We start from the raw sequence: 26564 nt of genomic DNA, 5'->3' as shown, positions 1-26564 counted from the left end.
TGCCTGTGAGGACAGAAGTCCACCCACCTCAAAACTTTTGTTTGAACTTGACTTGTTTGCAAATATGATTTATTAACAAGTAAATACAACCAGCTTTCGATACATTAGGGTTTTATGACCAAGTTACTCAATCAGAAATGTTGTTTAGGCCTCCGTCACATCAGCCTAGAGACCAGGTGGTAACCCTCTGGCACACCTGATGACTAGGGGAAAAATACGCATATCCCAACCCACCGGTGGTTGCTGCATGTTCTTGCTGTCACTGAGGGTGCTGCACCAAGGCCCTCCTTGTGGTTTGCTAGCAGATTTCTACTGTTACCTGTAGTTTGCATGAAAGATGCTGACTTGTCTGCAAACACTTGGCATTTAGCGTGATGCCAAAAAGAGATAGAGAATGTTTGCATTGAAAGTAAAAGAGTAACACCTTTTTTGTCGCACTCTTCAGACTTAAAAATACTCTCTGAGCAGACATGTAAGTCTTTATCTTCTATGCAAACTGCAGGCAATATGTTAAAAACCAAAGCAAATCTAAGGAGGCCTTCAGTGCAGAACCGTGTGTCTCTTTGTGACCATTTTCAAACTAGCAATCACCAACCAGCTGGGGAATACACATTGTTCCATAGCGACCGGCTGTAGCCAGATAATAATAATAATAATGATAATGGATACTTTATTGATCCCCATGGGGAAATTACTTGTTTTTCTCTGCATTTGACCCATTCACTGGTCAGATGGTTGCTGACCAGTCTCTAAGTTAGAAAAGTGAAACAGTCAAACAAAAGAAGAAGCAGTTACCAACAGATAGATTTTATAACCAGCGTTAGAAGCCGGTACACGCTCTTTACCTTCTGTGTGGAAACTTTTGGGCTGAAGGGACTGAACATCTCGTCTTCATCGACACTGGACGTACTCAGGTTCTTCATCCTCTCTGCTGCCTCCATCCTCCTCCTCTCGATTTCTTCCTTCATGCGTCTTCTCTCCTCCTGGGAGTCGGATTAAAAACACTCTTCAGCCCCAAAGCCATATAGATCTAACAGCTGCTAATACTAGAGACTAAGTAGCCATTGTTTTACTCTTGAAGCTGAATTAGTTACTTTTAGGCAAGGCCGTGATACCTCCATAATAAGCTAAAGATGTCCCTACTGTATATCCCTGATATATTAAGAATTTAGTTATGAATTTTAGACATTTGGCATGCTGCATTCTTCTCCTTCTTTCACATTATACATCCTCACTGATATGATAAACATATGGATAAGACCACAAAGATGATCTTTGTAACTTTCTTAAAAAAATAAATCTGAGGTTCACAGGCTAGTAGATCTTTTATTACTAGCTCTTAAAATATGAAGAAAAAATATGAAGCTTGCACTACATTTAAACCCCAAATAAAAATGTTTTACTTGAATCTGAGCGTCATTTACCAAATTCCTAACCCCCCTCCTGCAGTTGTGTATATATCTCTGTGCATATAGCATTTCAGATACTGAGCTTTTATTGAGACATGGTCACCTCTTCTTTGGCCAGCCGCTGCAGCTCCTCCTCCTCCCTCCGACGTTCCTCTTCCTGTCGGACCTGCCGTCTATCCTCCCTCCTTCTCTTCAGCTCCTCCAGCTCTTGCTCAGCCTCAGCCTGTCGTTGTCTCAGTTGCTCCATCTCCTGGCTCTCCTTCTCTTGGAGGCTCCGCCGGATCTTCTCCAGACGTTGCTCTGTCTCCAGGATGGCCTCCGACTCCTCTGGTTCAGCAGCTCTGCTACACACAGCACTACTGTATAGGATATAAAATGCTTTGATTTACGCCCTGGCTGTGGAGCTGAAATAAGATCTAAATATTTTTGTCCAAAGTCTTTAAAGTACTTTTGGGATTCTGGAAAATGTAAACTTGATATTTGTAGGTTTTTTTGTGTTGTCTCAAGAAATGATTTACTTCTGCTTTGGCTTTTAAAGTCAGTGTAACAAAAGCTACATATTCAGGTGAGTGGAAAGGCACATAATAAGATAGCAAACAAAACTTGTTACACACATGGTGGATCTCTTTGTTTTGGTGATAAATGATGTCACTTCCTCATTGGCTGCATTGCCGTTTGAGTTGCTGTGTTTTGGCTCTTGGTGAAGAAAAACCTTGGATGTGTAGGAGATTTTGACTTCTTTTCTTTTCTCCACCTGTTAATGAAAGATCGAACGAAATAGATTTTTAAATGCATGTAATAATATATACGCTGAAGTTTGCTCTTCTTTCAAAGTAGGTCTTCAAATCTTTTTGAACACATCAACTCTTTTCTTGAATCAGTTGAGACTCAGACTGTTCTAATATGATTTTAGACCTTATATGAACCGTCTTTACCATCTATCAATAACTTGATATTTGAATAAGTAAAATCCTTATCTAGACTAATGTTGAATATTTTTATTTATGACACTTCCACAGAAAACTCAGTTTTCCAGTACGGAAGTCCTACCTCTGGATGTGGCCTTTGACTCTCCTCGCTCCTCCTCGAGATCAGTTCATCCTTCTTTCTTAGTTCCTCCTCCCTCTCTTTCTCCCTCCTTGCTCTCTCAGCTCGAATCATTTCTTCTTCATGCTCCTTCCTCCTCTCCATCTCCACCCTGTCTCTGTCTTCCTGCTCCTGCCTCTGGAGTTGGAGAGAAGTGATGGAGGCCTTCGTGCTCTTTATGGGCACAGCTTTTTTTATCGTGTCTTCCTCTTCGTACTCGTCTTCATATCCTCCCTGGCTGAGCTCCTGCAGGCGCTGCTGCCTTCGCCTCTCTCTGCGTTGGGTCCAGTCACTGAAGCCTTCGTCCTCCTCCAGAGAATGAGAACTATTTGGCTTCAGGCTGCTGCCATACCTATGGAGAGAAGAGATGGAAAAAGAGTCAAGACAGGCAAGATCATGAGATCCCAAACGTGTTTAGCAAAATTCCAACCCTCGGACATATCCCATTTGCATCCTCAGGCAGTACTCAGGCTTTCAGTGTGATGTGTATTATAATAAAATACAACACAGCGTGAGACAAATTGAGCAATGCTTTGCTTAAACCGTGTTGTTATTATGGATAAAGTGCCCATTAAGTCAGTTAAATCTACCAGATTTGCTACTCTGTGGTCTCTGTTAAAGTCTCTGTTTTTCCATTACTCAGCAGCTAAGTCAACAAACTAGCTGATTAGTTCCCAGCCGGGAACTTGGCTGAAGTTCCTCAGGTTGCTCGATTCCACAATTTATGTCAAACCTCAAAACAGGGAATACAAATTTGATACTTCAATAGCTCAACCCCTGCTTTGTACACCTCTCTATTAAAATTGAAAGAAAATAACGACACAACAAGAATATCTTTAAATTAAATCTGGAGACAACTCCCCTTAAAAAAGAAGAAGAAAAATCAGGTGCAGGATGTCGCCATGGTGGGGAAAATAGTCCCTGTAGATTTCTAGTCTGGAAATAAATCACGTGCAGCCACGTTTCAGCCAAAATGTGACGCAGTCCACTCAAGACAATGCATGCAATTTCACCTCCATCTTAAATGGATACAAAAGTAAACCCTGGAAGAAGCCATGACTTCACCCAGTTTGAACAGTGAATGCATGGTGGAAAACGTCTGCTTTCACGTTCCAATACGTTCATTTTGAAAAACAACAAGTGTACAAATGCAGCATTAATCTTGAAAGTCCTGTTCCTGACGTAAGGAGCAGAGCTCAGTTTCAGTCAATCAAAAGGCATTAAGTGATTTTAGCAACAAGGTCTGTAGTGCTTTGTTGAACACAAGTTTCGACTTGCTACAGGATGGCATTAGTCTGGGAATCCTCTTGACTGGGAAAAAACCCACTGCACCGAATGCATGGAAATCATCCTAGCCCAAAAAATTGCAGGATACAAAGATAACAGTCACTCGTCAGAGGTAATCCATCACATTAAGTGTCCTTCAGTAAAATATTTTGGGAAGCAGTTGGCAGACCACCATATCATGAGAGGACAGATCACCACAAGCAAAAAAGACAACATTTCCTACAAGACCTAAAAATATAATAAGCTGAATGGCCGTAGAGCCACAAACAAATTGCATGCAGATGCCAACTTGACCCTGTTCAATCGCAAACTGATAGCAGGCCGATTTTGCCTTTTTGCCATTTTCTGTCGCTATGCAGACAGAAGCTGATTACGAGTGGTCACAGACGTGGTCCCAGTTTTTTAGGCAACCACTTCAAAAACAACGTGCAAGTTCACTGCAAGTTGTTGCAATAACGTCAGCCGTGCAGCCGTCTTCAATCACTGTTTTCCCTGGTATGACATTAACATTAACCTTAGACCAAAGAACACTAGCTTACTGCAAACACATTGACACATGCGTTATTTTTAGCTCGTTTTGAATTAAAAGGACAGGTTACTGCAATACCATCCTACAATATAATTCAGACCTTAATGCGTCATTGAAAAAAATTCCTGAATAATGCACGAATCCTTATCTTCTCAGGGACACCAACGTAAACAGGACATTTGAACACATTATGAAACACGGGGTTGAGATCATCTCATTCCATAAAAGTCAGATTTTAAAACACAAGTGTGTGCACTTTAATGCTGAAGCTATTCCACATTTCCAGTCTAGAATATTTGTCACATCTGCAGCTGCTCACACAAAGGTGCGAGGTCCTCGCTGCCTGCTTCCCTCTGCACACATCGAACAGCCACAGGAGGAAATCAGCATGTAACATGCTATATACGATCTCATATTCTACTATGAAATATTTGAACTTCAATTTAGACGTTAATTATTATGGAGCGCCAGTTATGTTTTGTCTAAATGGACTTAGCCCTGAACACTTATTCAACAGTCAGAAGATCTCCCACTCGATCCTGCTGATTAAACTAATAAGTGTGCTTCGTGTCTTTGGGAGCTGGCAGAGAGGAATTCACTCAGCATTCCCCAGATGATTAAGACATTCTGGTCCGTGGGGCCCCAACTGTAGAGTGGGAGCCTCCGCCTGAGCTCTCAGAAACTAATCTGTCCAAACAAACAGCAAAGTTTCTACTTCAGAATAAAGACGTCCAACATGAAGTCATCGAGTCCTGATAGGCAGCACTCGGTCACGCTCGATGACCTCTCCTGATTTACTGCATTTTATGAAAAATGGTACCGTTCCCTCTGAATGAAGGTAAGTGCAGTTAACGGCTACTCGAGGCCGGCTCTAAAAGCGAGTCGTCACTCCTCCCGCCTAATCAGTTTTGGACAGCAATGAATTTGTAAGTGCTCAGAATATTTCTTCTCATCGATGTTAACAGAGTGGACAAAATATTATTAGATGATCGACAGAGCTGATGTTTAACTAATAAATATGAATTAAATTGTATTTAATGAATAACAGATTGTATATAAAAGATTGGACCTCCTCAGTGTGACCAAAGCAATTGATTGATGCCATTTATAGCCAAAACCCCCCATAGCTAATGGCTCTGGCCATTAGCTATTAGCTATGTGGCTACACCCCTACTTATCCAAAAGAATCAGAAAAGAAAGCAATTCCTCATACTGATATTAAGGAGGGAAATCATGTGCAGAGCAGGCAGTAAACAGGGCTAATCCTTCTGTAACTTTGGACACTTTAACATGGGAGTCTATGGGGACTGACTTACTCTTGGAGTCTAAAGTGGACGTTAGAGGAACTGCAGCTTCCACAGTGGCTTCATTTTTCTGCCCTGAAGGTTGGTGCCTTGTATCAGTGCACTAAAACATATAGCTAATGTACATCAGTCTGAAAATGTATCTGCAGACTTAGAATTTTCACATCTTTTTGAATAAAAGAATATATTTGAGTTGTTTCTGATCATTTTTCTTCAGTGGAAACCAATGGGCTTGATGCTTAGAGCCACAGAGAGAGGCTAGTGGAATCAGAAATGGAGTCACTGTAGATCCAGTAAATGATAAAAGGCAGCATTTGCTTCAACCAACATTCACAAGCTCAAAATCTGTCAGCGCTTCTGAGCTCACTGATCTCGGGGTGAAACCAGCATTACGTCACCTGCATCTCACAGAACACCTTTCAATTACAAACCACAGCAGTGGAGCTACCTCATACTGACTCACCGCAGCCTGAATCCAGCTGAGCCTGTGACGTGATGAAGGAAAAGGTGTTGAAGATGCAAGCTATAATTAAGAGCCTGAAATTAAAAGTCAGCTGAGAGACCACGAGCTCCGACATGGAGGCTTGGTAGTAAACATTCTTTGGCGGTTGTGTAATGAGAAGGCAGCTGCGTGTTGGTCTTCATGTCAATACGACAGGATGGAAGAGGTTGTTTGTGGCATTTCCCAGTGGAAACATTTGTTTTATGTAACCAGACGTCTGTGAACCCCTGTAAAGCAGCCAGGCAGGCCGGGGGGAGCGTAACCGCTGCAGAAACAGGCTGAACTTTGAGGTTCGTGACTGGGAAACGTGATGACAAAATCTTTTAACTGCATCATCAGGAAATTAAAGAAAAACAAAACATGCAGACACAGTTAGCAGCTTGTTCAGGAAGTCATTGGACATGAGATGAGTGAATGAATAATGTTTGCACTTAGTAGCTTCCTGGGTTCTCATGACTGCATGGAGAAGGAATTCCACCATATTTAGATTCCTCCTACTTCCATGATTTAGAGTGAGAACATAGCCAGATTAAGCAAATTCAGGCCTTGAAATGGAATTGGATATCTAGATATCCACTGAAATCTACGGACTCTCAAGCTTCAGACCTTTTTTTTATTATTTGTTAAAATTAAATCCTGATACCAGGGTTCATCTACGAGTGACTATGGCTAGAACGCCAGTGGTTCCATAACTTTGAATAAAACCTAACAGAGCTTAGTGCAGGGCAGGTCGGAGATGTAATTATACCGTTTCTTGAGCAGGTCTTGAATAATTGTTGAAGCCCAGCACTATATGGGGAGAAGATCACTAACTCATCTGCATAATATTCAGTCAGTCATGTTGTTGAAAGGTTAAAAGCTCAGTTTGCAGCTCCGTGATGAAGACCCATGTGTGTCCTTCACATAACACAGTGAGAAAGTGCTTTAAACCTCCATTTTCTCTGAGGGCCAGCAGGAGGTGACTGCTGAGTGGCAAAACAAACTGCACAAAAGTTCTATGGGGAACAATGTCCCCTTAGCTTATTAAGCCTTTCCTGTGCAGTCTTAAATCATGAATTTTAAGTCTTACCAACGACAACATGATGTAAATTTTGAACTTTACGTCACCCACTAGAGTCAAAAAGGAAAAAATAAAGCAGGGTGTGATTTCGTGCGGGCCTTTGCAAGTATTGAAAGAGTGTGTCTCAGTATCACAGTCAAATCTATCTCATTGCGTCATTGCATCTGGTTTCAGTGATGACAACATTCAGCTCGAAGCTTCAGAACGAGACTTCACTAAATAGAAAAAAAAAGGGGGTGAACACAGACACTACGTCCCTTATATATGAGCCAGAGCTGCTTATAAGCAAGAAGTCACGTGTTGCAAACTGTTTAAAGAAAGAAAAAAATCTTTCTTTAAACAAATAAATATTCCAAAACAGCAACTAAAACCCACCAGCATGTTCCAGATGTCCTACTCGGAAAAAGGCTGCTTTTCGTACAAACACCATAACCAGAGATCACATTCTTTATATTTTAAAAGGAAGCGTTTGGGATGTAAAGGGCCTCTGCAATATTTTCTGTACTCACGTGTTCTCCTCTGGCGGCATCTCGCCGTCCAGTGATGACTCTCCGGGTGCTGAGCCGCTGTTCCTCCGGCGTAAAGACTCTCGAGCTCTCCGACGACGCTCCCTCTCCACCTCCTCGGCATCCTCGATGCTCCTCTGGGCCGTCAGCCTGGAAAGAAAGGAGCACTCCATTTCACTAAGAGTGCAGGCAGGTTTGAACACGTTCCATTGCCAACCATGTCATGATCTTTGGGACTTTTGTAATATTTCCTATTATGTTATTCATCCCTAAACAGCACAGTTTGGTGCACATGAGCGGGGAGCAAAGACCGAAACAAAAAAAAAACGAGTCTACCTTTTTTCCCTAACATACAGTCTGAAATGTTTACACCAGTTTTGTACTTCAGTAATCAAAAATACTGCCTGTATTTTTCAGTCTTATTAATGTGTCAGATCAAAAGACGTGAATTTTTCCTGCAGTAACTGAAGTAATTACTGCAGTAACTTTGAGACTTTTTGGGGGAATAATTAGTACTTTTCCATGTGGTATTGCTCCACATGGCGTACTTCTTTCAACAGAGGAGGTTGGGAAATGTCACAATCTTCATCATGTATCACACATGACCCAGATTCCTGACTCGCGGTCGTCTCTTGAGCCTCCTGGGTTTCTGAACAGTGAGTCTCTGAGGCCAGAAGAACATCTGCCGGGCCTCGGATGAGAAACACCGCCGTCTGTTTGCGCGTCAGATAAACACAATCGTACTACGCTTCATGTCAACATGAGATCACAGTATTTATTACAAACACAGTTGATCTTTATTTATCAGAAGACAGCGAGCCAAACGCGAGCACTCTTTGCAACAACGCTTTGATTTACACCAATGTCGGGGGATTTAAAGACAGCACCTCCCCTCACACGGAAACGGCAACATAAGAAAAAAAAAAGTGCAACGTTTTCTTTGTTTATTTGATGGCCAACAATGAAAAAAAAACACTAGATATGTTGGTTTCAATTAAAAGAAGCAATTTGCAAATCAGCTTTCAGAGAAAAATGAGCTCACTGGTTATACAGGATAACGAATAACAAAATGAAGCAAAGTAAACAAATTAAAACCTAAAGAAAAGTTAATGTAAAGTGAGTGACATGAATCAATGATTTAAAAAAAAAAACAAAAGGGACCAAGTGATAAACCATAGAGGTTGAAACACGAGCAGAACGGTGGTCACCTGTGACTTCTGCCCTCGCTACCTCTCCAGGCTCCTACCTGTAGTGTCTGATTAACCATCGTTTAACTATCTGCCTGATTAGTCATTGTTTTTGGCAACAAGTATGGCCATTTCCTCAGTGGCACTTATATTATATTCCATTGTTTTGACATCAGATTTGATAGAACTGTAGATTTTTCTAATTTAGACTGAAGGGCCTAAATAAAGTGTCTTTTTACTCTTGTCCAAGTTTCTAGATAAATAGCTGAAAGCATTTTTTAATTTTTTTGAATTATAAAGTATATTGCTGAGAGTCTTGTGTTTATCCAGCTTCTTTCCCAGAAGAGGCATGTGGAGGACTAACAGTTGCGCGAGCTCAGGTGTCGAGTTACTAAGCTCACATTTGGCTTCTGTGTCACTAATAGATTGCTAACGGCTCCAAGGCTCCATCTGCTCCTCCGCCCTCATCTTTTCTTCAAAACAATGGATTGATGCAGGAGAACCGGCTGCATGATCTCTGATATTTACAGATAAGACTTATTTTAGGCACAGTTTGGTCTAAGCTGCGTTGTCAACTCCTTTGACTCGTCCTTCTTCCTGAGATCTCAGAGATTTAGTCTATATCAACAAAGTGAAGCTGCTCTTCGTTTTCAGCTCCAGTTTACTGGGAATAAACGTCTGTTCAGAATGAAGATCAGCTTTGGGTTCGGTGTTTTCTTTATGTTAATATCCTGCTCCTGCCAACTGAGAAGCTTCAACACTTCAGATTTCCTCTACTCTGGCTTTACTAAAGTCTTTGCAACTGAAATGTGCAAAGTTAGTCATTTAATTTCTGTAGGTATTGAAGTAGGAGGATGTTGGTGCAAGCCTCGGGACTTAAATTAAATGCGGAACAGCTCATTGGGATGGGTGCAAACTGCAAAGAAACAACAAAATCTGCAGATCTCCTCACCCTCAACGAGGTTACTTGAATAATGTGTTTCCCACTCTCTAAAAAGCATGGTTGGAAACTGGCTGGTTGACCTTTTCACAGATCATTTCCTCAAGGGTGGGTGGACACCAAAAGCATTTAGTACAAGCACTTCAGATGAATGATCGTGTCTCTGACGTGGCATGTGGTCACACTGATGGCTCAGCTCATAGCTTTGAAGTGTTTTATACTCCACATTGATGTATATTAGTATACATCTTTGTATATTAATACGTCTGTCATCCTGACATCGAATAAACTGTCCTGACACAATGACCACTCCTACCTGCACATTGAAAGCAAACACTGCTTCCCCTCACTTTCTCCATTTCAACACACAGACTATTAGTTTCTGGGCCACCTCAGCAAAACACCCTGCTGACCCACATCCATCTATGCTCGGGCCTCTCCACCCCTTTCCATTCTTTCATTTCCTTTTGCTGCTCCCTGCCTACAGGAAGGATGAAAAACTGACTGAGGGAGGAAGACATATCAGAGCTGATAAGAGCAGAGTTCATCAGCACGCTGGTTCAGGAGATATGATTCAGCACACACATCTTAGGTACTTTTCAAAGATTCTATGTTTCCTGTGCAATAAAGGGCCAAGTATCACAGATTGGATAGTGGCCTTAAAAAGAGGAGGAGCTAAAACAGCTAATTTTAGATAGAGGACAAACTGACTGGCTGGACCAAGGCCCAGTACAATATGGGCAAGGATTATTTTGAACTGTGAATCATACAAAATGACTTTAGAATTTATTTATTTTTTTAAAGTGGCTGTAGTCATTATCATGGGAGGAAAGGAGGTTGGGGTGGATGGGTCATGAAAATAATCAAGACGGCAGAACTTAATAATATGACTTTCCAACTCCAACAGGTGGAATGTTTCTGAGTAAAACTATCAGTACAGTACCTGCGTGTAATATCTTGTGGCAAGTATAAACCAAAATGACCTACAAATGCCAAAGAACTATTCAATAATCCTATGTGAGCCCTAAAGTGGAGCACAGTTGGCACATAAAACCTGGCTCTGCTTGATTTGCTGCTGTCAGCAGTTTGGGTGTTGAAAACTGCCGAGCTTTGACCCAGCAGACTGTTTGAGTGAAACTCACCACGCTGTCCTCTCATTACGTTTCCTTTCTGCAGTCAGCACTGTGGGATTCTGTCATGCCTGGCAGCTGCTCAGACTGATTCGGGCTAAATGATTAATCTCCATCAGAGTGTTTCTAAAATACCGGGATTACAGTTAGCTTTACTTCCTCCTTCTCATGATTTGTGTCATCAAAATCAAATCATTTGCAATGTTTAATCATTGCTGCAGAACAGAGATGTCTGCGCTGGTCCTAAACCTGGCTCACAGCTTGGAGTTGCTCTGTACTCTGTCAGGGTAGTTTTGCTTCTCCAGACAATTAAAACAAGCACAGCGCACTTGTTCTACCTCAGCAGGAATCAAACAGGTTTTTCTCCAGTCTTGTGTTGCTCTTCTGTAAACTGACACCACAGGCATGACCGAGCACGCCGCTTCCCTGAACCGGTCCTCAGATAACGGCCGACAGAGCGCCCTCCAGCCCTTGAGGTCAGTGTGATTGACAGATTACACAAATAAACAAGAGGGAACATATGAAAGCAGGTTCAAGTGAGGAAAGTGGTTACAGTAAACAGAGCAGCAGATGTGCTTCATGAAGGTTTTTATTAAAACATTTATTTCTTCGCTCTTGTGGTGTGTGGCGTGCAATGATATTGGCATTTCCACTTTTTCCTTCCATAATAAATATCTGTGCATCCATTCTTCAGTTTTCTTAACCGCTTATCCAATCTAGGGTAGCGGGGAGGCTGGAGTTGTCCCAGCTTTCACCTTATGTGGTCAATCGATATTTTTGGAAGAAAAATGAAAAAGGAAAAGCAACGATGGCAAATCAGCCATCAGAAAAAAGGTCACAAGGTCAGCCAGAGGCAAGACCAAGCAGGCAGCTGTTGGCTACAGCTGCAAGAAATCTAAATGCATTAGTTACAGCCAGATTTATTTTTTGTATTTCTGCTGTAAAGTTTGGCATTTTAACAGGTAGTCTTTGAAAACGGACTCACTTTTGGAGAAAACCTCAAGTGGCCATTAGAGGAACTGCAGCTGTGTACACTTCACTTTCATTTGGATGAAATTAATCCAATGCAACTCTAACGGGAAGAAACTTAAAATCGTCGCATCCCAAAATGCTGTACTGCTTCTTTAAGAATAAACTGCTTTCTTGTGTTTTGGAGACACAGCCGGTTGCTAGCGGATCTAATAAGAGAAAAAGAAACCCTAAGCTTTGTAATCACCAGCATTTGTAGCAACCAGCAGAAAGAACCAGAAACACGACACACAAAGCCACAAACCAGATAAAAGCTTTGCCACCTGCCAACAGAGTCACTAAACTGCACACTGCCATGCTCTCCCTGTCTGCACTTGTCCAGGCTTTAACTTTATTGTCCAACCATGTTTCACCGGAACAAGAACAAAGGAGGGATTCATCTCAGGAGAAGTGAGGTTAATGTATTAAATCCTCCGCTGCTCTTTCGCAAGCACACACTTTGTCATCGCAGGGCTGACTGGCTTCAGTGGCATAATAACATGGTTTGCTCTCAGGCTGAAAGAGTGCCAGGCCTCGTGGGACAGGCACGGATGATGGGAAGACGTTTGCAAGATGAGGTCATGGCAGTGTTGAAACAAGTCAGGACAGCGGATCAATTACAACAGAAAAGATTTCCATTTTCCTATTTGAAAAAAAAAGTTATGGGAGTCACCAGACGAGCAGCGAAGAAGCAGCCGAGCATCACAGAACCACAGGGTCAAAGTTCACAGAATTTATGAAGAAATATCCCCCATCTGTCCAAACACGGGTTATTTATATTTGAGGCCCCAGATATTTAAATACAGTGGAAGCCCGACTTACGAATGCCCCATTTAACGAAAAATTCAAGTTACGAAGGTACTTAACGGCAATATTTCTGCCCGTGTTACGGCAAAATGCCCGTGTAAAGAAATCCGCTGGCTCTGATTGGCTGAGCCGACAATGCCCACAATGCCTTCCGAATCATGTGACAACCTCCTTGGCTTTCGTACTTGCGCTTCGCTGTTCCCCTTGAATGACGTATTGTTGTTGCAGTTAGCAATTAGCCGATAGCCTATCGTTCACTCAAAAGGCGCGACGGGTGCTTCGACTTACGAAAGACCCTCGGGAACGAATTAATTTCGTAAGTCGGGGTTCCACTGTATTATGATTTAACCCCTGAAATTATTGCCAAGTCTGCATTTATAGCTCAACCTCATACCTGTTCTTAAAAATGTTTCGGTACATTTATAAAAAAATTAAAAAAAACTGAGTGTTGTCCGAAATAATGATTGCATGTCACACAGAAAACCTCTCAGCACAGATTCTGCAGCTTAACCTGACCTTCAAATATTTGTTTCATCAGGGAAGTCCTAACGAGGTTAGCAAACTCCAGGACATCAGCATTACATACTCTGTGCATGCATACAGACAAGATGACACTAATAGACACACATGTCACACAAAAATTATGACATGCATGAAATTGTATCAATCAAGCAAATCGTTATTTCAAACATAAGTATCAAATATATTAGAAAAGTGGTGATAAAAGAGTTTAGAATTTATCTTTACAATAAATACATATCAGTGTTGTTTTCCCTTTGTTTCTATGGAAGAGACAGGGCGCTAATGCTACAGTGTCACAGTCACTTAGTCAATGTGCTCGTGTCAGAACAAATTCTTTGGTAGGGCAATCAACGGTTTCATAGGAAAGAAAACAGATGATTTTACAGATGATCTATTCATTCAGAGGTCTGAGAAATGGACTACTAGTGAAAAACAAGCCCAAGTTTGCGCAACTGTGGACTAAAACCAAACATAACAGTGACATCTGGCTTAACTAATGTTTGCATCTACGTGACGTTTCCTCTAAGTCGACTCCAAATTCACTGACATCATGTTAAACATTTCTGTTTTATTAAAACTGATTGCTTAAAATTAATATTTTCAACACATTTAACATCAACACTGGAACACTCTGTTTATGCTACGGATTGTACCTGTAATGTGATTACTGCAGGAATTGCTTTGTGTTGATTTTTAACTTTGCTTTGTGCCTTCAAAGAAAGATATTCTGTATACTCATTAGGGAAAGTTGTGAGTGGAACCGTACCCACAGGTGTTTATTGTTAACTGGTAATTAGGTGACATTTCAGGTCATTTTAAAGAGAAACAAGAAAATAAGGTAACAAAGTACTTTCTTTGGTGTACTGCATTACTTTAAGTACTGATTAATGCGTAACACTTTTTGATTAACGACCCCAACACTGAAACTGATAGTGGTCCCAGCACAGAGCCTTGGGGCACAACAGTAATCCAGTTTCAGCTGCACCCATCAACTTTCACACAGTGAGTTCCTGCTTGATGGACAATTTGAAACAATATTGTGACTTTAACGAAACAAGTGTTTAATTAAAGCCTCAACAATATTACAGCCGGCCATCTGCCTTGTTGGAGTGAAAGAACTCCAACAAGAATTTATTTTTTATTTTCTCCAAACAATAAAATTGATGTGATGATCCAAACTTTTTCCTGCAGTGGCATCAGCAGGTGAGAACTCCAACATATTGGCAAATGTCTTAATAAGTCTTCAGCGACTAGGAACTGAATTATATACATTAAAGGGCTCTCAGAGATGAACAACAGTTACCAGTATACATTCAACTTTGGATAAACTGGTGATCTCTGGTGATCCTCTTATTTTTTCCATCCAGCAACATCATTAAATTCTTAATTTTACCATTAAATCGGTGCTTAAATCAGGACCTAAATCCCGCAAACCATAAGCCACAGCTGCACTAAATTTATAGCATGCAAACACAGTAATCATTGCCCCTGTTCAACATCAGAATGTTACCTTGATGTTTTGCTTAGATCACTGCTATAGTAACTACAGGGGCAATAGCATGCCAGTAGACTCTGTAGTGTGTTATTTGTATTAATTCCCTTCCAAAACCTTGCATCATTACCTGGTACCCATAAAACGGGTTGTACTGAATTTATTTCTAGAACTGTGTCCAGGGAAAGAGAGGAAACCAAGGAAATAAACTTTATGCTTCTTTGTGCATTTAAATGGAGGATTGCAGCATCTGAAGCACATGTGCCTCTTGTTCCTCACCATGACAACGGCTCAAACATTTTTGACAAGGAAAATGTGCCTAAATATTTCTGTTCCAGCCTGGGGCTCTTGAATCAATAAACCTATGACACTCACTGTCCCTGGAGGAGAATATTAAACAGGCTAGAGCTGCCAGATCTCTTTCGAACTAGAAACAGAGCCGCCATGTCCTGATTCAAGTGATTCAAATGTCCTCAGCTCTATTCTGGTATCTTTTCATTCAGAAAAGGTTCAGTCAAAGACACCTGGACCTGCAGGTGTTTCTTTAGTTCAAAACAAATGATTATTTTAAATTTGAAGAAATCTACAGACAGACCGGCAGCTTCAAAAGCACTTCTGAATAACTGAGATTCTGCACAGTGTTTTGTAAGGTAAGTGCTTTCTCTCTTCTTTGTTTCAGGCATTTTAATTAGTTTCTTAGTTAGTGATGACAGAATAAATGCCAACTGAAAGTAAAGCAAAGAGATAAGAGAAGATATATTTCTGCATTGCAGTAAAAAAGTGGAACAAATCATCCCGCAGTCAGACACAAATAGTCTCGATTAGAACTCCAGCAACATCGCCAGAGACAGTAATCACCATGTTATGGCTGGATCTCTGGGTGTCCAACCCCCCCATGCAGAGCACAAACAGACCACTTATCCCCGAAGTCTGGGAATCCTGCAGGTTTGCTTGCACACAGGCTTTAAAGGAGAGGGCGAGTGAGAAAGCTCCTGCCAGTAAAATGTAACCCAAAAAAGTAACTTCAAGCAAAAGTTTGTCATTCTATAAATGTTCTATAAACTATTCTATAAATGTGGATCAATGGAAAATTAAAAGAACACAGGGACGCAGCAAAAGTGGAAAACAGAATCTTGTGCGATCGCTCCATGAGAATCCAAACAAATCCGGAACCCAGCAAGACCATCTATCCCCAAACAAACAAACACAAACTGTGTATCTGATTGCATCCAAACCTTTATTTTACATTAAAGAGGCAGAAAACAAAAAAGCAACAGGCGGAGAGGTGAGTGGCCTGAGAACAGAGAAGCTGGGAAAGCTTTTTCCATGTGAAAATGTCAGGGTGGACTTTTAACAAAGTTCAAATTACTTGAGTGATTCATGTCTCAAAATTACAAGATTTATCCTGAGAAATTAAAAGGTTATTCTCTGTGTCTACCTTAAATGGAACTTTTCTAACATTTTCCATGGAATTTAACACATGAGATGTTTTTACTGCATACATGTGTGACCGTGAACTTATTTTACTGCTAACAGTAAAATAAAAATGAAGCTCATGGCTCCACGTGTAAAAGTTCACCATCCACTGGCATGTAGCACCAAATCACAACAACAGTTACTTCAAGGTGCTTTATACTGTAAGGTTAAGACCCTACAATAATATAAATAATACACATCATCCGGGGAAGAAGGATTTCTTATCTAGTGTTGAATGCTTTGTTATGTTTTAATGTTGAGTGTATTTTAGTGTTGCATGTTCTTATTGTATTTATTGGATCTTCTCCTGGAGAGACTCCGCCCCCTGCTTTCCCTAATTACCCTCGCGGGGTAAGTCCCGTTGTAAAAATGCATAAAGACACCCCTGGTACATTAGGATGGCTGACTGTTGCTGCTTCACTGTGTTTAGCGGAAGCGGAGCTTGCGAACTGCGGAATCGACCTTTATTGTGCTTAGTTTTCTTTGAATTATTCTTTCCCCTGATCAGGATACATTTTTTTATGCTGTAAACAAAATATATATTTTATTATTTTAACCAGATCTTACCAGATCTTTTTATTTTTTTATTTTTTTGCACATGTCGAGGAGCGTGTCAGGCTACATTTCACTGTGTGTTATACTTGTATAACTATGCATGTGACAAATAAAGAACCTTGAACCTTGAACCTTGAACATGTCTTTCTGTTCCCTTCTAACTTACACCCTCGTCAAAAGACCGCATTGATATATTGAACGTCCAAGGGAACTAAAACCTAGGTGATGCTACAAATGGCTCCTAACAAATTTAAATTTACAATAATGGGTGCAGTTTATGAGCTGAAAAAACAGATGTTGCCCTCACATGAGGGCAGATAGCAGGAACGTTTTTGGTTCCTGGGTTTTTAGGCTATCATTCGATGTTTACTGAAGTGAGAGCGATGAAAACCTGTCATCTGTTCTCAGAGATACGACCCCTGGAAACAGGAAGCCCCGCTGTGTTTACTTTCCCTCCATCCCTTTAATGAGGACAACCTGCAGAGGGAGGGAGAGTTCAGGGCCCCCATCACTCAGCAACTTACGCCACTCCAACTCCCTCCAAACATTCTTCGCTCTATCTCCCTGCACCATAAACACTCAGGAAACCCACCCAAGTGTGGGGGATTCGAAGGTCAGAGGTCGCAGCACTCAGGCTGTTTTGAGGCAGGTATGCCTCCTGGGTGACATCACTGCTGCGGGCTGAGCCAGGCCCCACCAAGCTGGCAGGAGGAGGGCAGTGTTTGTCTCCCACGCAGAGCTGATTAAAAACAGATCAACTGCCTGCCTCGACCCGATCCAATGATTTGAGCTCACACTGATGACATATTCTGTGTTTGTGTCCCTGTTGAGATCTATCGTGAAATAATATTTGTATCTAGTAAACAGTGTCAGCTTGTCAGATACACCAATCCTGCTCAGGTGGAGGAGAAAAGCTAAAATATTTCAGAGGTTTGCTCGCGTGGCATCGACAATGTTTTCCCCTCACGCCAATCGGTTGTTCCTTTAAGCTATGTTACGTGCTTATTACACGGGTATTTTTAAGATTAAACCTTTTCTTTGAGTTCTTCTGATCACACACATCTAGTGTTAGTGCCACTGAAAAGGGACATTATGGAGAAGTCTCTGCAGAGCTTGCATTTCTGATTGGTCTGGGTGATGTCACTGCCTGTAGTCCTGGCATGCTTTTGATTGAGTTTCAGTTTTGTTTCTATGCATACAAAGACTTTTTTTTTGTTTGTTTTAAACTTAAACGTTTTAAGCTTATCTTTATATAACAAACATGGAAAACACTATAAAGACTATTCATTGTTATGAGATAGCTCATGCCCAAGTAATCCTGAGTTGGACAGAAGGTTAAGAAAATGGATGGAGGGAGGTCTGGTTGCTTCATTCTTGGCAATGTAACATCAGTTTCCAAATTGTGCATGCCAGATTTTTGAATAAACTGTCCCAGAAGTTTCATGTTTTTAGATTCTTCTGTTTAAGAGAATTTTAAGAGGGCACAAAAGTAAAATGTTTGCATAAACAAGCGCTCCACCCCTGTGCTGACTGAAGGTGCACACACAGACTGTACAAAAGATGTTGCTATCAGATTTTAAAAGGGAAGAACTTTGATTTATCTTTAATGATCAGAGGGGGCGACTCTTCTGGTTGTACTGTCGTCAATAAATACTTCCAATTTAAGTTATTTGATAATAAATTTGTTATGAAATTTATGATCAGTCAAAAATATATTATCACGAGTAAGCTCACTGGCCAATGACCAGCCAATCAGTGTGGAATGCGTTCATTTTCTCAGTCGCACACTTTGCTCATCACGTCCATCCCATTTTTAATGTGACCATGATGCTCAAGTTAAAAATGACTCTTTTATATACAGTCTGTGAGTGTTACCTATCTACAAAACAAAAGATTGATTCAGATTGTTGCCAACGAATGTTAAGTTGATCTAAGCTAATCAGTTAATGTTTTCCATGAATAAATTGACTCACTTTAAGTCACTCGAATGTTAATAAATTCCTAAAACATATGTGGGAATCTCTGAAATGATTATAGATCAAATAACAGGAGAACACATTTGTATCTGGAAGAAGACACTGGTGTAAAAACTCAAGAAATGTCTAAACAGTCTGGATGAAACTGACCTGTTTGATAACAAAAGACACAAAAATGCCAAGTGAATCACTGCACCTTCAATTTTGAGCTGTGCAGTCTTTCTGGTATTACGTCATTGCTTCCGTCAGCTCCCCAGACTGAGGACATCTGCTAAGTGGACTGAATCAGAGTGACACACTGCCTCCTCCAGCTGTTATCTGTGCATAAACAAAGCCTGAATACCGTTCTCACTGTGACTCAGAGGTTTACTCTGAGCCCCCTGATTACGACACCTCTAGAGTCGCCGAGGCACCACGAACGCTCGTAAGTGAATACTCAGCAATGTCAGGACAGTCTATGACAAATACATGCATCAGTTCTCTGTGGAGAAACTTTGAGTCAATGGAAAGTCTCCAAATAGAGAGATGAGTTCAGACATTTGTCAAGCATATGATGCATTTCCTTACACGACTTCAACAAACACAACTGGGACTTTTACAACACAGAAACACCTACTCAAACTCCAGCGTTCACAGATGGAGCTCAAACACTAGAGACCTGAGGACAGTCATCAATACATGCAAGGATTGTAAACCCAATCCAGATCACAGTGGACCCAAACAGATGCAAAATGCATAATCTCCACTGGGAATTCATTAGTTGAGCAATACTGTTATCCCAGAGTGACACATTCTCAAAGTTAAGAGTCACACATGCTTACAGGTTGCGCTGAAATGACCAAGATTAAAACAAATCCACCTAAATGTGAATATAAAACATGGCATGAAAGAGCTGGATCTCAAATTTGCTTGAGAGGATACCTCTATGGACTGAGCTAACACTCGTTAATATGGGTCATGACTGACTTTATCCTGAGTCGCTGCAGAGACCGTTTTGGATGATGTAAAGTTTTGTCTTTACTTTGGTTTCCCTCGCAGCTTCCGTGGTGCACCAACTGCTCTGAAGGATGTTACCTCCTATTTAATTCAAACCGTCTGTTTTAAAACTCATCTGTACAGATGTGGCAAAACTGAAAGCCAAGTCAGCCAATAATTTATGTCTATGAGGGATAAAAAAAGATAAAACATCCTCCCTCTACCACGTGAGTACCTCAGCATGTGAGCGTGCGTTATCATCTCTGTTAAAAACCACAGTCGCACTGGAACCTCACACAGGATGAAAAACAAAATCTTTCCCAATAGACAGGACGTGCTGCCACCCGTACGAGCCCAGAAAACAAAAGACTGACTCAGGTGACCTTTCAACTCTGACACTGGTCACTGACACCACTTCCCTTCTTGGTGAAACAGAGAAGCCCTGGGCGTGGGGCTCGCCTCAAACCTCCACACTTTACAGTCTTACATTTCCTTTTAAGTGTGTTTTTAATAGAAAATAATAGAGTACAAAGTAGATTTTAATATGATTCCTTTGTTCTTTTTTAGGTACACTGAAAGGAGGTAAGGCGATTCAAAATCCCTAAATCCCCCCAAAACCCTGCATGACCCAAAACACTCCCAGTAATCCCACTGTTCCCATTATGTTTACAGTACAAACACACACACTCTTTATCTTGATGTGCTGATATGAAACCCTTCAGTCATGCTCCAGAGCTTTACGGGAAAACCTCACATGTCCTGTTTATTGACTGAAGCAGAAAAAGAATGAAGAACTGAGTGAGTGAAATGTGAGTGTGTTTGTGTGGTGTTTAAATATTAACCCGATTCTTTCTCTGCGAAACAAACAGGAACCAGCAACACGAACGGAAAAACGGATCGACCACATACCTCATCAGGTTTTGTAAACCCTGTTTGCTGGAGTTTCTCCTCACCAGAGCGTTGGACATGCTTTCGCTTCTTTGCTTCTTCTGCTGCTTGGAAATCTTCTTTTCTCCCTGTGGTAGAAATAAAACAGACCACACCGGCCGCTGAGATTAGCTTTCTCCTCTTGTTCCAAATCGACAGTGAAGGCAGCTGTCTGTCCTGCAGCCGTATCAAAGCCCAGAGCTCAGAATGAGTGAGAGAGAGAGCGTGTGTGATACACTGTTAAAGACTCTTCACACACACACACTGTCTTATTGTTGTAAATCTCACCACAGTGCTCTCCCCTGCAGTGCTGGTTGGGAATGTCAGCAAGGCTCAGAGGGACTCCCTCCTCTATCTCTCTCTCTCTTTCTCAGAGGCTGGGTTTTTAGTCATTACACTCCCCCCCTCCCACACACACACACACCTCACCCCCCTCCCTCTGTCCTACATGTGGTTTTCATTGAAGAGCTCAGAGCAGCAGGGCCCAACATCTCTCTCTTTCGTCTCTTTCTTCGCTGCCTTTCCCTGTTATTCTGGGTCATGTGGTCTCCCCCGAGGGGGTATGAAAGATGATACCCTCAACACCCCACCATCAGCCCCCCCAAAATATTCACTACTGAAACATCCTCAACTCCTCCCCAACATTTCAATCCCCCTCCAAATGCCCTAACAGCACTTTATCACAGAAGAAAACATGGAATATAATAAAAAGTGTACACAAAAGTACTGATATTGGAGACAAATACAGCTTCTATGGATGCAAGGAGTTTTGTTTGGTTTACATACTATACTTGAATGTTCTAGTGACTTTTGTCCACCAGCACTAAAGCAGGAAACTATTCTGCAGAAAGGTGATAAGGCTGGATGACGTGCCCAAAAGGTGATATTCTCTGGTATTACAAAAAGGTAACTTGCAGTGTTGCAATTTCATGAGCTGCCACTTGAGGCCAACTCCAAAAAAAAAGAGTCAATTTCAATAAACTCGAGTTTTAAAATGTCCAACTTCACTGGAGAAATAAACTTCTTTACAATGTTGGGAAAAAAGAAAAAGTGTTTTGGCTTCAGACGATTCATCTTGGAACTGATGTGGATTCCCGCCCTGGAGTGGATCTGTTCTTCACAGTCACAGGACCTGTGGAGGGGTCATGGTAAAGTCTGCTGAGGAATGGGGAACATCCACCTTTTAAATACCACGGGTGGTTTATTGTCTGTTAATTTAAGTCTACACTGAAAGCTGTCAATCTGTTAACCATGACTGTTATGATCCTCTAAGTTGCAGCTCCCTGGTCTCACAGGTACAGAGTATTAGGGCCACTTTAAGAAAAAGAAAATATTTTGCTTGTCATTTCAAGAATAAAGTTGAAATTTTGAGATTAAAGTCAAAAATTTATTTTGAGAAAAAAAGTTGAAATGCGTAACTGCCACGACTGCTGTGCCCTCTACAAAATACCTGGTGTGTGTGTGTGTGTGTGTGTGTGTGTGTGTGTGTGTGTGTGTGTGTGTGTGTGTGTCTGTCTCCAGTACTCTTAGGGGCCCTGGATGGCCTGGTTCTCCTGGAGACATCTCTTCTGCCTCTGGCTCCTGGGGGAGGGGGGGGGCGCACACACACACACACACACACACACACACACACACACACACACACACACATACACATACACACACACACACACACATACACATACACATACACACACACGACAAGAACTTATGTGCCTGTGCATTTTCAAATTTTTGTATTCTAGGTGCTGTATGTTTGTTTTTCTTGTAGGTGCGGCAGTTGCCAAAATATTGTGCATTTCTGTTCGTACTCTATGCTTTTAATATCATTTCCTATCCCCCCCACCCCTCCCTGCCTGACCTTTCTTAGACATTTTCATACTTTATACCACAAATAATGTAATACCTAAAATAACAAATAGAATTGAATACATGAGGAGCCTATAGAGGATTTATGATCTTGGAAAAGCAAAATGTGTTTGGCACAGCAGTGAATTCAGATCATAATTCTGATTGTAAAAGCAGCCACACAGGATTAAAAAGAAAAAAAACTTTTGTGCCACAAAGTTTGTGTGTAAACTACATGTGCCTACTCTCTTTCATTTCAACATGTATCCATGATCCTTAAAGGAGAATCACTACGAGCGATGAGATGAATGTGGATGGCAAGAAAGAATGTGGGTGCATGAGACCCTCAGTTGCAGACAGCTATACAGCCGATTGTTCCAAGTGTACTTTCAACTCCGCCTTTTTAATTAAAAAGCCCTTTATTCAGAAAAAGGTTTTCTCAAACTACTGTTCATTGCTGACAGGATACAGAGGTTTCATGAACCTTAACATATACTGTCAATACTTTATTTTAATTTTAAATCATTGCATCTACTGCGCTCATTTAAATATTGGTTTAATGCTACAGAAGAAACAGTGCCACAAGATTGTGTAATTAACAGTGCGAAAGACATGATTAGAGAAAATACAGAAAGAATCATTTTTCCCTTGAATGGAAAAAAACTGTTCCAATTGTGGAAATAATGATGGCATTGTAACCTTCGTCTGGACTGTGATGTCCACTCCGGCTGAACTCGTAGCCGTGTGCCCTTCAGACTCAGACAAACAAACTCTACGTTTTGGTCTTCGCCCACTTCTTCAAAACCCTCACACATTTACAACACACCGCTGTTGCTACAGTTACCAGCTCAAGCAGATCTTACTCAGTGGCACGTCAAACAAAAGGGCATTCTGGGAAGGGAATTCATGGTGTGGCGGCCCCCTTTCATGCTCAAGCTCATAAAACTGAGCAGAGAAGTGACTGACCTGAACAACCTTGACACTCGCACACTGTAAAACAAAACAACTCCCCCAAAAAACAGATCAGTTTTTTGCCAACTTACATCTACTGAGACTTGAAACCCAAAGCCTTGAAAAAAATTTAAAGAAGAAAAAAGGCCAGTTTTTTTTTTTCTTTGAGAAACGGTGTGTACATCCTCTGGTCTCCAGAAGAAATGCATGAGAAGACAGTGCTTCATTAACCTTGATTAATGCTCTCAGTAAACTGGCTCCAAATACTAAATCCTCCAAGTGCTAAAAACTGCACTTATAACTGCCACCTGAAGCTGCCTCAAAGAGTCTTTCTCTGTACACTGTGCCATTTTAAAATGCCCAGTACAAATTTTTTGAGCCTATAGTTTTCCACTTTATAACAGCTCTATGATTAATGTGCTTTAATTAGTTTTAATTCTGTTTTTCAAAGAGTCTAATTCAGTACAGGAAGCCCTGGTTTTGTAGGCTATGAGAAAAAAAAAAGCAAGATTACATCTCAATTTTTTATTTTCTTATTTTAACGATTCATCTATTTGGATTTTGTTTGTGCTTCAAGTTAAGGTGATGACTCAATTTTTTAAACTGACACTCGTGCCAACACAGGGAGTTGTGTCTTTTACATCCAGTATAGTTTAAGGTCTCATTGGGTAGTTTCAAGGTTTACTGAAACCAACCTCATTGGTCCATTGTAGCCAATAAAGTTGTTACTGTAGGAGGGAAACAGGCTTCATTCATTACATTCAGTCTCTAAACAGATGAAGGTAAAATCTCAAAAGTTCATAACAGACTTCAAACAATCTGTGGCATTAGAGTGGTTACATTCATCTTTTATATATTATGTTTATTAGAACTCTGAGCGTATAATTTACATCCACAGAATGTTTTAGTCCAACTGTTGCTGTGGAACGGATTCAACACAAGAGCTTACTGGAAGAAGTGGAGCCATTAATAAACTGTGGTGAAGTGTTCGAGTGTTTCCCCATCAGTTTCAGTCAGAATTCTCTCTACAAGCATGTGAGTGTTGGACTCTGGAGTGATGTTCTGTGGTAAGAGCTGTAGATTAATTCTCCCTGCGGTGGAGCAGCATGTTGGTAGATTTCTAATCTTTCCCATTTCATTGCTGGAGAAAGAGAAAAAAAGACTTGCATGAGGCCCGAAGTGTTTCGTTTCACAGCAGGATGCCAGGGCTGAACTTTTGTGGTTTCTGTAGAACTAAATGAAGCTCATGTGGATGATTTACACAAGTGGGGACATCCAGCTGTGAGTCAGACATTTGTTCTCCACAGTAAAATAGACTTTCTCCAACAAACATTATGAGAATAGCATTCATGTGACAGTTGATTGTCACATTTATCACATCTCTCTTTGCTATTTCAATTATCCAACATTTTAAGAAGTGCTTTAAGACTGATATGCCGACTTCTGGGTGGGTCTCGATGGCAGAGGAGAATGGCCAGACTGCGTCAAGCCAATAGTAAGGGAACAGTAGCGCGAACACTCATAACAATGAAGAAGATGCAGAAGAACATCTCTGAACACACATGTTGCATGCTACAGCAGCAGAAGACAGGACCAGACCAGGTCCAGGCTACAGCGGCACAAGACCAGACAAGGTTCCACACATGTCAGGTAAGAACAGGAATCTAAGGCTAGAGTTAGAAGCTCACCAAAACTGGCTAATAGAAGACTGGAGAAAAACTCAGTGGGTTGATGACATTTCGATTTCTGCAGCAACATTCAGATGGTAGAGTCAGAATTTGGTGTAAACAACATGAAAGCATGGATGCACCCTGCCTTGTATCAACAGTTCAGACCACCGGGGGTGTGGTTTCAACCTAATAGAGCGCCTTTGGTATGTGATGGAATGGGAGATTAACATCATGGATGTGCATCAAAGTGCTATGCTATCATATCAAAATAGACCAAAATCTCTGAGGAACATTTCCAGCACCTTGCTGAATCTGTGCCACAAAGAATTAAGGCAGTTCTGAAGGAACAAGGGGTTCCGGACTAGTACTATCAAAAGGTGTGTCTAATGAACAGGCCATGGAGTGTATTTCAAGTCTGAGAACATCATCTTTGTCGTCTACACAGGGAGACCACAAAAGAAGCAAAGCAGCTCACATTTTTTCTTTTAAACATATTTTGGAAGCTTGTATTGCAGCTTTTTAAAGGTGGATCACCTCAGGAGAGGTTGTCCATTCCTACTGTATATCTCCTATTTGATTGTTTTTCAGACACAATAAGTCCTGCAAAAATATAAATTTCAATAAAAACCGAAATCTATTTTATGATTAATATGGACTAGATTGCACATGCAAATTGGTGATATTACTTCTTGTGCATTTTTTAAAATCAGACTGATATTTACATTATTAAATTAAAATTTACCATCAGCATACCACGCTGGAAGTGTACAGCTGAATATCTTATAGATAATATTGTACAAAGCCGCTCACAGACACAGGAAGCTGTGTTTTATCGCCTCCACCTTCCTCGCTGGAGAACAAACACTTCCATCCATCAGCAGAGACACAGCCCTCTCTCTGTGTTGGTTCACTTTCAGCTCAAAGCAAACAAATCTGAGCTGTGCTGTTTTGTATTTCTGAAGGTTATCTGGTTCTGCCAGGTATCGACCTGCCATTGGTCCATTTAGATTTACACTCTAGAGGTAAAATATCTTTCAGATGTCACACCTGGATTCAGTATCAGAAGCAGTTCTCACAGCATGATTTGCAAAGGTAAACTCATGGCTTGCTGGCTTACTCTTAAGATTTTCATTATGAAAGTACTTTTACAGAAATATTTAAGGGAAAAGGACAGAAGTCATTTTTGTTGTGTTGTTCCCAAAAGGAACAAGTTTGAACATTTGAACGTCCACATTTAATGGCAACAGTGTGTCTACCCATTCTGAATTTCCACAATAAAACCTGCAATTTCTCCTGAAAATCTCCTGTAATGTGTGTACCTCTCATGTCTTGTCTAATGTTACTCTGCTTTTCATATTTGTCAAAGCGAACTAGCAGTAGGCAACCAAGATACAAGCAGAGCTGTATACCCTTATCG

At 41.0% G+C, this 26564-nt stretch overlaps 1 protein-coding gene across 1 annotated transcript in view; it reads right to left on the bottom strand.

The window, feature by feature from the left end:
• Positions 1–21057, bottom strand: part of lsp1a (lymphocyte specific protein 1 a) — a 42115-nt gene extending 21058 nt beyond the window's left edge. Inside the window, exons 1-7 of the mRNA XM_082540493.1 lie at positions 20967–21057; positions 20661–20767; positions 7687–7833; positions 2460–2847; positions 2024–2163; positions 1513–1768; positions 846–983 (exon numbers count right to left, since the gene is read on the bottom strand). Coding sequence (XP_082396619.1) covers positions 846–983; positions 1513–1768; positions 2024–2163; positions 2460–2847; positions 7687–7833; positions 20661–20719 — 1128 coding nt within the window. The 5' untranslated portion in view covers positions 20720–20767; positions 20967–21057. The remainder of the gene's footprint in view (positions 1–845; positions 984–1512; positions 1769–2023; positions 2164–2459; positions 2848–7686; positions 7834–20660; positions 20768–20966) is intronic.
• Between the last annotated feature and the right edge of the window lie 5507 nt (positions 21058–26564).

This window comes from Aulonocara stuartgranti (genome assembly GCF_965226115.1).
Source record: "Aulonocara stuartgranti genome assembly, chromosome: 7".
Taxonomy (NCBI): domain Eukaryota; kingdom Metazoa; phylum Chordata; class Actinopteri; order Cichliformes; family Cichlidae; genus Aulonocara; species Aulonocara stuartgranti.
This window is presented reverse-complemented; position numbering and strand designations above follow the sequence as displayed.